General features: G+C 37.7%; 1 protein-coding gene across 4 annotated transcripts; it reads left to right on the top strand.

The window, feature by feature from the left end:
- Nucleotides 899-12745, top strand: LOC109716271 (ubiquitin carboxyl-terminal hydrolase 12-like). 4 transcript variants are annotated; one of them, XM_020241610.1, is made up of 32 exons: nt 899-1148; nt 1555-1618; nt 1741-1891; nt 1989-2146; nt 2449-2714; nt 2804-3022; nt 3097-3205; nt 3284-3399; nt 3902-4000; nt 5012-5121; nt 5879-5953; nt 6611-6689; nt 6782-6928; nt 7011-7091; nt 7174-7293; nt 7470-7592; nt 8343-8420; nt 8557-8645; nt 8732-8840; nt 9083-9151; nt 9247-9357; nt 9955-10010; nt 10130-10307; nt 10421-10522; nt 10614-10685; nt 10796-10861; nt 11159-11224; nt 11424-11510; nt 11896-12009; nt 12216-12290; nt 12378-12464; nt 12679-12745. In XM_020241610.1, exons 1-32 carry the CDS (start codon nt 1116-1118, stop codon nt 12718-12720), a joined length of 3351 nt encoding a protein of 1116 aa, XP_020097199.1. In that variant the 5' UTR covers nt 899-1115; the 3' UTR covers nt 12721-12745. The 4 variants fall into 4 exon arrangements, with proteins under 4 accessions (XP_020097199.1, XP_020097191.1, XP_020097207.1 ...); XM_020241602.1 differs by having other exon boundaries at nt 1552-1618; XM_020241618.1 differs by lacking the exon at nt 12216-12290 and having other exon boundaries at nt 1552-1618.

Below are 13734 nucleotides of genomic sequence, written 5' to 3'. Positions count from 1 at the left end.
TCCCCCGGTGGCGCGCGCAATCCATACACCCGATTTATTTTATTTATATTTATATTTTTTTGGTTTTATCTTTATCCTCATCCTTATCCGTATAATCTTAGGCTTATCTTATTTTATACAGATTTGATACGTTGAAGCAAGATTCTCAATTTGGTTATAAATATTGGGCAAGATTGTAGGTTTTATCTTTATTCTAAGCCTTATTCGTATAATCTTAGGCTTATCTTGTTTTAAATTTTATACAAATACAAATTTGATACGTGGAAGCAAGATTTCCGACTTGGTTATAAATATTGGACTTGGTTATAAATATTGGGCGGGATTGTATGAGTTCAGGAAGAATCCGAGCATACCTAAATCCTACTTCGTCTTTCCCTACTTTCTCGCCATTAATCTATTTCTCTTTTAGAACAGTGTTCCGCACGCCTCGATCCACAGGTAATATTAAATCTTTTATTTACAGTAGTTGTTATTTATTTTCTTTTTCAAAATTTTTCTAAATCTAGAATTAAACTTTTGAATTGTTTTAAAAAATATTATAATAAAAAGATCAGAAAATTTTTTTCAACAATTTATTCTTTTATATGAATTTATTTATCATTAATATTTCACTGTATATTTGTATACATAACTTGTTTAAAATTTTTTTCCCGGTCTTTATAATTTAAGGTTCATATTTAAAAAAAATAAAATTAGTATAAAAATAGTACAAATAGAAAAAAAAAATTGATATACTTAATTTTTTTTTACAGGGGAAAACAATATAGTTTTATAATAAATCGCATTTTTTCTTTGAGAGTACGTATTTAATAATTAAAATTTGGAAAGGAATAAATATGCAAGAATTCCGGTAATACCCGCTTTTAAACTTGCGGGAGTAGTAGCCCGACATCGAAATTAAGCGTCAGGCCTGGGTGCGGAGTTGCGGACCCAGCTGCTTTTCCTTTTCGGTTCGGTGGCGTCGCTCGCTGGCTGGCGCTGCTGAGAGTGCCCCCTTCGGCCCTCCGAAGCCTCCTTCCCTCTCCCTTCTCCCTCCTCCGTCTTCCCTCCCCTTCGCACGGAGGTCCTGTCTTCCGCGCGCGGCCTCGAATCGGCTTCTCCGCCCCGCCCCATCCATGACTATGATGACTCCACCCCCCACTCGAGACGTGCGTATCTCCCCACCCCTAACTGCCTCATCTCTCTCGCTCTCTCTCTCTCTCTCTCTCTCTCTCTGCTTTCCATTCCTCGCCCCCAGCGCTGTCATTGCTTGCGCCCGCCTCCATCTCTTCGGTGCTCGGCCTGCTCCTGCCGCGCTCTTATATCTCCGCTGTTTCGTCGCATTTCCTGCTGCCTCGTCTCTTAGGGTTCCGCTCCCCATACCTTCGCACCCCATTAGTTCGATTCGATCCGCGTCCACTGCTCTGAGTTCGTTCCCCGTGCCGTGGTTGTTTTCGGCCGGATCGCGTAGCCCTGGTCTTGATGGTTCTGAGATCTTTACTTTCGCGTGCTCTTTTAAGGAAAAAAAAAAAAAAAAAAAGGAAAAAAAAACTTCTCTGTTTCATGTTTCAGCAGCAGGAGGACGACGAGATGCTGGTCCCACACCAGGAGATTGCTGACGGAGCGCAGCCCATGGAAGGTAAGCACGTGTTCTCAACTTTTTCTTTGTTTTTTTGGCTTCGGAAGGTTGGGTGAGATCCCGCTGAATTCTTCGAGCTGCTGTGTCCACCGTTGTTGTTTTCTTCTTCCGCCGTCATGCAGTGGTGGCTCAGACCGAAGCTGTTAGTACTGCCGAGAACCAGCAGGCGGAGGAAATTCCGTCGACCAGTTTCACGTGGACGATCGAGAATTTCTCCCGGTTGAACGTGAAGAAGCATTACTCTGACATCTTCATCGATGGAGGCTACAAATGGTGGGTTAAGTAGATCTCTTTCCTTGTCTTCGAAACTCCGTGTGGTAGTTTGTTCTTGGTCCGTGAATTTAACTTGTATGAATTGGTTGGGTTTCAGGCGGGTCCTTATTTTCCCCAAGGGGAACAACGTAGATCACCTGTCGATGTACCTTGATGTTGCCGATTCAGCTACACTGCCTTATGGATGGAGCAGATGCGCCCAGTTCAGCCTGGCTGTGATTAATCAAATCCAGAACAGGCTTACAATAAGAAAAGGTACCTCTTTGCCGATCTGGTACTTTCGTACAGGGCTTTTCTTTTTTGGCCGCATGCTGCAATTAATTTATGGCTGCCCTGCTTTTGCCTGGAAATTCACAGTATTCTAGCCAGATTTTGACAAAGTTGCCGAATATACTGGACTTTGGGCATGCTTTCTCTTTCATTGTCCTATTTGGTGCTTCTATGGAGAATGACGCCTCCTTGCACTTATCATATTGATCGCCAATATCATGCTATTTATTCTTCTCGTTGTAGATACTCGGCACCAGTTATCATGCTATTTATTCTTCTCGTTGTAGATACTCAGCACCAGTTTAATGCACGGGAAAGTGATTGGGGTTTCACATCTTTTATGCCTCTAAGCGATCTTTATGATCCGAGTAGAGGATATCTTCTGAATGATACTCTTGTGGTCGAAGCTGAGGTTGCCGTCCGTAGAGTGATTGATTACTGGACATATGACTCGAGGAAGGAGACGGGTTATGTTGGTCTCAAGAATCAAGGTGCTACTTGTTACATGAACTCTCTTCTCCAGACTTTGTACCATATTCCTTACTTTAGGAAGGTACCAATTCTTTTCTTATATTCTTGGCTTCCCATATGCTTTCTTTGTTATTTATTATACTGAATTCTGTCCTGATCTGTGCTTTGCAGGCTGTGTATCATATGCCTACGACTGAGAACGATATACCGTCAGGGAGCATTCCTCTGGCCTTGCAGAGCCTTTTTTATAAACTTCAATATAGCGACACTAGTGTTTCTACGAAAGAGTTGACCAAATCGTTTGGATGGGATACATATGATTCTTTCATGCAGCATGATGCACAAGAACTCAATAGGGTTCTTTGTGAAAAATTGGAAGATAAGATGAAGGTTTGAATGTTGCTTGCAATCGTTTCTCGTCCGTTGTGGAGAATAACTGTTAATGAGTTGCTTTCCTCGCCCAGGGAACTGTCGTGGAGGGAACAATTCAACAATTATTTGAAGGCCACAATATCAACTATATTGAGTGCATTAATGTGGACTACAAATCTAGCAGAAAGGAGTCATTTTATGGTAGACTAGATGCTTGATATCTTATAGTGCAGAATTTGCTATAACATATCTACTGAGTTACTGGCTATGCTGGTGCAGATCTACAGCTTGATGTCAAAGGCTGCCGGGATGTTTATGCTTCTTTTGATAAATATGTTGAAGTTGAGCGCCTTGAAGGAGACAACAAATATCATGCGGAGCAATACGGGTTACAGGTCAGTAGGTTGATGTCCTATATTGTGAAATCAGTTATGCTGAAAGTTATTAGCCTTCTTCTTGCCACGTCTTTGATTTGTCTCATTGTTCTTCTTGGTGTGTACTGGAGCTGATCCAGTGGAAGGTACAATTGTATATTATTTTTTGGTTTAAAATGAAAGAAGATGCATTTTTATAATCAGTATTCACTTTATGACATTTATCTATGTGGGAGAGTCCATCTATGGCAGTGCTATTGTGGTTTCCAAACTGTATGGTTCGCTTATATAATAGAAGCATACTAATACCCCTTTTTTTCTATTTATGCTTATGACATGACTGGAATGGCTTGATATCTGTTCTAGGTAGTTTTCTACTGATAGAATATTATGAATCATTTTACTATACTCTCTTCACATTGGAAATTAACCTGTTATATATTGTTAAATGTATTCTGTTTATTAGTAACTTGAGCTTGAGACTTACTTGAGCTTGAATTGACAACTCCTTTTGTCTTTTCAGGATGCTAGGAAGGGTGTTCTCTTCATTGATTTTCCCCCTGTCTTGCAACTTCAACTGAAACGCTTTGAATACGATTTCATGCGAGATACCATGGTCAAAGTAATAATTGAATGCACTCGCTTTCTCTTTTAATTGCCTTTTTTTGCTGTCGTTATAATTGAATGCACTTGCTTTCTCTTTCAATTGACTTTTTTGCTGGGTCATTGCTCAAAAAGTCCATGTGAAACTTAGTTCCTAAGAGTCTGACGTTCCCACGAAGGTATGATCAGACAGTCGGCACCCTTAACTGTATGACTATCTGTTTGCAAGTCTCTTACACTAAAAATAATATGCAGGAAATGAGCTTTGTTTATCTATCCTATGTGATTCATACTCTTTATCCCTGATCGTAAGATTTTGAATCTTGAGTTTTGACTTCCAGAGTTTCAATTTGGCTTTTCAAGGAACGCCTTCACTGTGGATCTCCTTATTAGTAAAGACTTTGGATGTATCATAAAATCAAATTGGTGCTTCAAAGCACTGCACTCGTGCCTAGATGGCAAGTCCTGTACTGTGGGTTATAGAGTTACTTTCCTGAATTTTTGTTGGTAAATTCAAGTTTGTTTCATGAATATATGGTTGGTTAGTTTGTTGATAGCGACATTGGAAAAGGCAGGGTATGATTTAGTGGTATGAGTCTTGCTTTGGAGATGTTATTCGTAAGGTGACAGTTTTTTGGTTCAATTGGTTTCCCAGATGTTAGCAGCACATGACATTGCAACTAAAACACAACAAGTTGTTTGCTGCTACAGAAGAAATGTTGCCTCTTGCCAAGTCATAGATGATCTTATCTTGAAGTTCGTGGGTTTTACTTTTGCTTCATGATGGATATAGCTGTTGGCTGGTTATTTTGGTGGTTATATATCTTATTGATCTTTGTAGGCAATGTACGAGGATTGTGTCCTTGCATGTTTTTTCCCTTTTTGGGAGATCCAAATTAAAATGACTTGTTTGGTTGATAGATAGTACTCACGTACTTTTCATTCTGATGTTTATTTGCAAGTTTAGCTTAATAATGATCAATTCCTCGTTAAACTGTGATTAATCTTTATCATGCATATGATGGTCCAGATAAATGATCGCTATGAGTTTCCACTGCAACTTGACCTAGATAGAGATAATGGCAAATATCTTTCTCCAGATGCTGATAGAACCGTTCGCAACGTTTATACTTTGCACAGGTAAATTAAAGTAGTTTTTAGTAGTTTTTTCATTGCCATCCACACCCAAATTTGTCTTCCTGTATAATTTTGTATTTGTTTTTTATAAAATATATTATTCATCATGGCCAAACATAATTGGGTTGTCAATATGAACCCTTTTTTCATTCTAAAAGATCCATTTTAGGCACCATTCTTCCCACTTATGTCTCATGTATCTTTTTCTTCCTGATTGCAAAATGAGCCTAGTTTGGTCTTCCTCGGACATTCATCTATTTTTGGGATTCATTGCTTTCTTTTAACTTTCAAAAAGGAGCCAGTTAGTTTGGATACTGACAAGGTTTCATGCAAATGCAACTCATTATTATCCAGCGAAGACTCTCCTCAGAATTTTACTGTAGACTAGATTAAATCTGAACATTACACGTACGGTATCTTTGAATTATGACCTTTTCAGATATCTTGAAACAAATAATGCTTGTTGCCAACTCAAATATGCTGGATATTTACAGGATACTGGCTCAAACAGAAGCGCAAACATTTGTAGTTTATCCACTTGGCATTATTGCATAGGATTATTACTAATTGATTTAGTTTGAATCTTTGATATCTAAAGTCATACTTGGCAAATTCAATCTGTTGCATAGACCATGATAAATCTTGCCTGCTGTGATAGCTGTATTGCTGTAGAGCTAGTATTTATGGATTTTTTACTTTATTACTTTTATATGATAATAATGCAAATGTATCTCTCATATAAAATTTTGGCCCCATCCAGCGTTCTTGTTCATAGTGGTGGAGTGCATGGTGGACATTACTATGCTTTTATCCGACCAACTCTTTCTGATCAATGGTATGTATCGTATGAATTACTAATAGTGCTATATGTTATTGCTACCCTTGTTAAATAGCTTCTTATTTATTTATTTATTTATTTATTTTTCCAACTCTTGATAGTGTTGAATATATCCTGAATCTCTTTAAATATAACCTCATCAGTTAGTTTGCTGGCTTTCATATATTCTTTTTAGGTAAAAGATAGCATGCAAGTAATCCGAGACATTTGACTATAAATTTCCTTATTTGATCTAGTTTTAATTGGTTTTATTTTGTTTTTTTCCGGAAATCTTTAATTTTTTACAAATTTTTGACTATAATGATTTTATCTGATTTCATATGATTCTATGAAGATCTAGTATTGTATTGTACTATTGTTCAGATTGGGTATAATTCTATCTGCATTTTGGGATAAATCCTATCCAGAAGTGATATGATTCTATCTTGATCAAATATGCTTATATTGGTTACTCTGTTTCCCATTGTAAGATATTGGGAGAGTCCTTTCACAGAGAAAATGTGTCTGACCATAGTATTGTATAGAGGATGAGTTATTGCTTAGCAGTTGCTGTATGAATCTCTAATCAGAGAAGGCTTCTATTGCATCATTTCGTCCTTAGAGAACTTCAGTATGTGTTAATCTCCCCCAGCAATAAGGATTCTTCATTTCCAGGTTTAAATTTGACGATGAGAGGGTAACAAAAGAAGATACCAAAAGGGCACTTGAAGAGCAGTATGGTGGTGAGGAAGAGGTGGTTATAATTTTGCCTGGCTAACTTTCAATAAACCCTCTGCTTGTTGCATTCTGTCATATTATTTACACTTTTCCTTTTGCTTAAAGTAGTTACCGCAGGTTAACCCTGGCTTGAATAACACACCATTCAAGTTTACAAAGTATTCAAATGCATACATGCTTGTTTATATACGTGAGTGTGACAAGGACAAAATAATCTGTAATGTGGATGAGAAGGACATTGCTGAGCACCTAAGGGTAAGATTCATGTGAAGTTCATCAAAGTTTGAAATTTGAATTCAATAGATGAATTACATATAATGAAAAGGAGATATTCCAGGTAAGACTGAAAAAGGAACAAGAAGAGAAAGAGCAAAAGAAAAAAGAAAAAGCTGAGGCTCACCTTTATACCATCATAAAGGTAAATCCTATCGAATTGGTGATTCAATTCTTGTTTTCTACTGCTTTTGTGAAGGAACCAAAGTCTTTTCATTTAAATATAGGTTGCCCGGGATGAGGATTTGGTGGAGCAGATTGGAAGAGTTATATTTTTTGACCTGGTAGACCATGATAAAGTTCGTAGCTTTCGTATACAGAAACAGATACCTTTTAATACTTTCAAGGTAGTTCTTTCTTGTGGTTGTACTCATAAGAATTATGGCAAAAGCTGTATCATTTTTTCGACATGTGAATTACCTTTGTTCTTATTGCCATCCAGCTGTATTGTTCTGGTTCACTCTCAAAGAACTTTATATTAGTTCTAGCAATTTTTATCTGTCAACTTGAAACTTCTTCACAGGAGGAAGTAGCCAAAGAGTTTGGCATCCCTGTGCAATTTCAGCGTTTCTGGTTGTGGGCTAAGCGGCAAAATCAGACATATCGTCCCAACAGGCCATTGAGTCCTCAGGAAGAGGCACAGTCTGTAAGTAACAGACATTGTGTGTTTTTCCCTCTCACATGCATCGGTCAATTTCTTCATTTTAGCTTATAAATTCTGCTTTCCCACAATTCTCATATGCACTAATTAAGTATTGCAAGCTGCAACGATGGTGTTTCCCATCAACACACTTCCTTGCATTAATATTGCTTGAGGCGTCCTGGCCAAACAGGTCCTTAATCCCAACAGGCGCCCTTAATTCTCAACAAACTTTATTCACTTTTTAAGTCAGTCAGATTGGATTTCGATCTCATCCGTATCCTACTGCAGCCAGCCAGACTTTTATGGGCTTTAGGTTCTGTTTCATCAATAATAAAATGGTGAATGTTCCATTTGGGTTTGGTTGTCAGGTCAAGTTTAATGATTTTGCGCACTAGAGAAACCTAGATTCATCAGTTAAAATAATAGGATCAAAATTTGTCTAAGGATTATAAGAAATAAAGGATTCAGTGAATCAGTGGTTAAAATAATAGGATCAAAATTTGTCGAGGACTATAAAAAATGAAGTAATCAAAGTAATCAAACTAACTGCTGACCGCCTCTCTCTTTCTGTGCGCGCGCGTTGCGATAGTAAAATTTGAGTGTGTGTGCGCTCAAAGTAAATTTCGTTTATTTAAACGTTCATTATATGCTGCAATTTGTGATTTGTGATGCCACTCATATAGTCCTTACTCTCGTTATCTGGATGTTTTAAATGGGTAAACTGCCTCAATTCTTACTTCCGTTGCTGTATAGGTTGGACAACTAAGGGAGGTGTCAAATAAGCCAAACAATGCAGAGCTTAAGCTGTTCTTGGAAGTGGAATTTGGATTGGTAATAATTATTTATGTCATCATGAATATTAACTTTTATTTTCTAATCTGTCATACTATTTGTTTCAACCTTCGCTAGGAAAATAATTTATGATAGGCAAATAATTTATGTTTTTCTTGGATTGCCGATTTTTCAGGACTTACGACCTCTTCTACCACCTGATAAAACCAAGGAAGATATACTGCTGTTTTTCAAGCTTTATGAACCTGAGAAGCAAGAGCTTCGGTATTTTCTTATTTTTCGTTAGTAAGATAGGTTTATATGCTGGCCTTCCTCTTTGCCATTTTGACTTTTCCCCCCTGTATACACAGGTATGTGGGGAGACTCTTTGTGAAGGCATTGGGGAAGCCAACAGAAATTCTGACAAAATTGAATAAAATGGCTGGTTTTTCACCCAGTGAAGAAATAGAACTCTACGAGGTCAGTGCTGCAGTTGCACAAAAGTGCTTTACATTTGTTAATGTTTTTAATGAAAGTAACTACAGTTTTTACACATGAAAACATACTTAGTTTCTTTATTTTTATTTCTGATCATTTCTTATGGCTAGAGCTTGTGACACATCATTCAATACATAACTTGGTTACATGCTGCATGGTATCTTATCCATGAAGTGACATTCAAACTGTTTTACTCATCAATTTTTCTCTTTGATAACATGCAGGAAATTAAGTTCGAGCCAAGTGTTATGTGTGAACACATCGATAAGAGACTTACTTTTCGTTCTAGCCAGGTTTCCATTATTATATGTTCCACTGATATGATAATATCTTTGACTAAATCATCCTTAGATCATTGACTTTCTGTAGTTTTCCATGCCTACTGTAGCTTGAAGATGGTGATATTATTTGTTATCAAAGATCTCCCTTACTAGAAAGTGCTGATCGATTTTGGTATCCTGATGTGCCATCTTTTTTGGAGTATGTTCACAATCGACAGGTATATATGATTATATGTCTGATAATACAAACCATGTTCTTTCTTTGGTCTGAGGGAAGTTTTTTTTTTCCTTCTCTCTGCGGAACTATTTATACACGTATGGGCTATTAATGTTTGTTTTTTGCTTGCTGTGAGATTTGTTAGGGAGTCCTTATCAAAATATTAAATCGAATTTAGGTATATCTTTTTTTCCTCAATGGGTAGTAATCGTATGAAAGATAATTTCTTAATATGATATTACAAGTTAGAACCATTCAGCCTACAAATTTTGGACAAGCATCTTTTTGCAGTTTCTAACATGCTTGTCCATTGTTGTGCATTATATTGATAATCTGATATAGGAATAATGGCTATTGCAGCTGTAAGATGTTGCTAAATTGAGGTTATAGGGAGGTACCTGTAGGACTAAAACGGACTTGGCTAGATAAATCCTGGCCTTTTATGTTGGAATGCTGTCACATCGATTGATGCATAAGATTGGCTATTATGATATTCAGTCTAGCAAAACTTCCTCTTTACCAGCAGCTTATGTAGCAAAAATTACTGCCTTTTGTTTGATACTTTTTGCTCAAGCTGATCTGTCATTTGATGCAATAGGTTGTGCATTTCAGATCACTAGAGAAGCCAAAGGAGGATGATTTTTGTTTGGAACTGTAAGCATCTGATACCTCTGAAGCTCATGTTATTATTATTGTTGGATGTGTTATTTATTCTATCTCTATTAATTATATTCTATCTCTATTAACTGTATTTTAATAACAATTATTTTTAGGTCCAAGTTACATACTTACGATGATGTCGTAGAAAGAGTTGCTCATCAACTTGGTGTGGATGACCCATCAAAAATTCGACTTACATCTCATAACTGCTACTCTCAGCAACCTAAACCTCAACCCATCAAGTACAGGGGTGTAGAACATTTGTCAGACATGCTGATCCATTATAACCAGGCAGATTATCTTTTCCTTTAGTACTTGCTTTTTCGTTACAAAACTGTAATCTTCTCACTGTTGTTTTTCTTTATTTTTTAAATCTACTAGACTCTAATGGATCTCTGTAACAGACTTCTGATATACTGTACTATGAAGCACTGGACATTCCTCTGCCAGAATTGCAAGGTCTGAAAACACTGAAAGTTGCATTTCATCATGCTACAAAGGATGAGGTGGGGTTGCTAGTCTTTTTACCCCCTTGTCTTCAGTATAATGACTGCTTTTGAAGTGGTTAAATCTTTGAAAAACTTTTTTTTTTCCCAGGTGGTAATTCATAGTATCAGACTTCCCAAAAATAGTACAGTTGGGGATGTGATTAATGAACTGAAATCAAAGGTAAGGATAGCAGCTGTTGCGCAAGTTTGTTGCCAAGTTTATGCAGTCTTGGGTTATGCTGACTAAAGTCATTAAAACTTCCCCTCTGTCTGCATTTGTATTCTGCATAGGTTGAGCTTTCTCATCCTAAAGCTGAGCTCCGGTTGCTTGAGGTCTTTTATCATAAAATATACAAGGTCAGATTTTAACTTACTGGTCATTTATATACCTGTATGTATACATGCTTTGATTGTTTTTCCACTCATCCGGGCATGACAGTTCGTGAGAGGGACATGTTAGTTAAACTGTCTCCTATCTTCTGTGTCTTTTGCAAGCATGAGTAATTTTTCAACTGTACGGGATGAATTGTACCTCAGCTTGGGCCCTCTTCTGCTTAGATACTAATGCTTGCCATGAACATCTTTGGGGGACATTAAATTGTCCATATGTTCTGATTCGTTTTGGTAACTCAAGCATATTGTTCTTCCTTGCAGATTTTTCCACCAAGTGAAAAAATTGAGAATATAAATGATCAGTATTGGACTTTGCGCGCAGAGGAGGTATGTTGTGTCTCCGTAGTTTAAGCTGAATACTTTTTGTTTAATGAGGTGTTTCCTCTTAGAACAGAATTATTTTATTTTGCTGCAACTAGTCTGTTGCCTGGAAAAGCTTCTGTACCTCAAGCTGAACTTATTTTCAACTCTTGCACATGGAACATTTATTTTTTTGGTCTTTAATTAATATTTCTTTCCTGTACAGATTCCGGAAGAAGAGAAAAGCCTTGGGCCTCATGATCGCTTAATTCATGTGTACCATTTCATGAAAGATCCTAATCAGAACCAAATGGTAAATTAGACTAAAATTTTAGTTTTCTTTCTCAGTAGCGTTTACGATAGCTGGGAAACTAAGGCGGAGTGCCCCATTCTTGTTTGGAGTTTTTCTGCTTAATAAAATTATTTGGATTCACTTTATAAGTACCGGATCACATGTTTACAAAGAAGCCTATTATTGGTGCCTTTTCCCTTGTATAAGTATGGCGTATTGAGCTATTCTTTCTCTTGATTTAGATGCGGACCCTCTCTTTCAATCTTCTCCTCCATTTGTTCCTTTACTTATTTCTGAATTATGTTGGTTAGCCTCGTAGATAGAATTCTTGTACTTTCAAGGTGTTTATGCATCCATGCCATAAGAAATGACATTCTAATATGATTTTGGAAAATTCCCATGGCAGCTTCAGAACTTTGGGGAACCTTTCCTTTTTGTTATTCATGAAAGTGAGACTTTAGCAGAGGTAAAGGTGCGGATCCAGAAAAAACTCCATGTCCCGGATGAAGACTTCTCCAAGGTAATTTACTTGACTAATTCTTGCATACACTTATAACTTGTATCAATAGCATTGATCTAAATTCTTAATCTATTTCCTACGCTTGGCGTGTCTGCTAGTAAAAATACATACAAGTCGCTAACAAATCTGGAATATTTGGTGTACCATTACAAACCAGTTCTTTTACTAACTAATTATTTACTTTTGTGTAACGGTTATTTGACCAGTGGAAATTTGCTTTTATATCAATGAACCGCCCTGATTACCTTGAGGATTCAGATATTGTGTCTACTCGCTTTCAGGTATGTAAATTTATTCCATCATCAGTTTTGTTCCTGGATGAAGATTGAAGAGTAAATGTGTTATGCTCCTCCTGATATTTCATACAGAAAAGAGATGTCTATGGTGCTTGGGAGCAGTACCTTGGATTAGAACACTCGGATGCCACTCCAAAAAGGGCTTACTCTGCAAATCAGGTAATTGGACTCAAATCTGATGTAATCCTTGTTATAGGAGTGTAAATATTAAGCAAATTATGATATGTGATACTTGCGAGTTGATCTTTTTTTCCTACTTCAGAAAGTTAAATTAAGAAGCTTTTCTTTTGGTTGTCACAAATATATGTTGCTATACAGTAGGAACTAAGATGACTTCCTTGGTTTTGCGATGGTTTGTGCTTTCTGCCTTCAGAACCGTCACGCGTTTGAGAAGCCAGTGAAAATCTACAACTAGAAGTGAGGCATCCCTCCTAGTGGGGTTTTTCCCCACGAACTGCTGCCATGGTGTCCTTATTTGTGATATAGTGCAAATCCAATGGGCACGAGACAAGCAGAAGATGGGGTGTGGCGCTGTGCAGATGGGGGGTGTGTTTTGATCTCATTCACTATCACGGCTCTCAACCGGTTCTTGGGTTTCTTTCTTATCTGCGACCTTTTGGACGAAAGAGCCCCTGATGAAGAGGTTGTTTTACATTCTGTGTATTTTATTTTAGTACAGAAAAGAGAGATTTTGGAACGAGATAGGGTGGTCACCTGTATAGGGGGTATAGCCGGTTCCGACTACTTTTGTTTATTCTTCCTGTCTCCCCTGTTATTTTGTCTCTCCTTGTTTATTTTAGTTAGGCGAAAAAAGGGGGAGTTTGTGTCACGCAAAATTCCACATCTGACGGTTTCGTCTAGCAACACTTTGTTGCGTAAAAGAAAGGGCAACCTTGTTTCTAATTATTATAAATGTCAAAATTATTTATCTATTCTTCTCTTTTATGCAGTACTAAGTTTGATTGCGCTGGAAGAGACCGTGGTTGCACTGGTAGGGGCGGCTTTGTTTACTTTTTTCTTTAAGTCGTGGTGGAATCGTGGCAGAATGATTGCAAGTGACGATGGTATTGCCAATTTTGGTACCAGCAGAGTTAGATGCTTGACGCTTGTTCTTAAAGCTGCACAATAAATATCGTTGATAATTACTAGTCCTTATTCACAAAATCGGAGTGTTGCAATGTGTGCGCCATCATCTCTGATTTATTTGGGCAGCTGAAGAAAAATTAGCTGAGGCGCAGAATAGCGTTTAGAGTGGAACCGTAACGCAGCATTTGGGGCCGTGGAAACACAGAAAGATGCTGCAATTTTAGCGCCAGACAGACAGCAAGAGGGATTTGCTCGCGCCAGCCTCAGAAAGCCCGACTCTTTGCTACCCTGTAGCATGCCTATTACAACCTACAGCCCCCGACTAGCCCCTCGACGGACTGGC

This window comes from Ananas comosus, linkage group 1, assembly GCF_001540865.1.
Source record: "Ananas comosus cultivar F153 linkage group 1, ASM154086v1, whole genome shotgun sequence".
Taxonomy (NCBI): Eukaryota; Viridiplantae; Streptophyta; class Magnoliopsida; order Poales; family Bromeliaceae; genus Ananas; species Ananas comosus.
This window is presented reverse-complemented; position numbering and strand designations above follow the sequence as displayed.

What these genes read in the sequence shown, in the direction of transcription:
- LOC109716271 (XM_020241602.1), top strand. Translation starts at nt 1,116, where the DNA reads ATGACTATGATGACTCCACCCCCCACTCGAGAC. An exon ending in CCTGAGAAGCAAGAGCTTCG is followed by an intron (nt 8,646 to 8,731) that starts GTATTTTCTTAT and finishes CTGTATACACAG; the next exon opens with GTATGTGGGGAGACTCTTTG. An exon ending in TGCTGATCCATTATAACCAG is followed by an intron (nt 10,308 to 10,420) that starts GCAGATTATCTT and finishes TCTCTGTAACAG; the next exon opens with ACTTCTGATATACTGTACTA.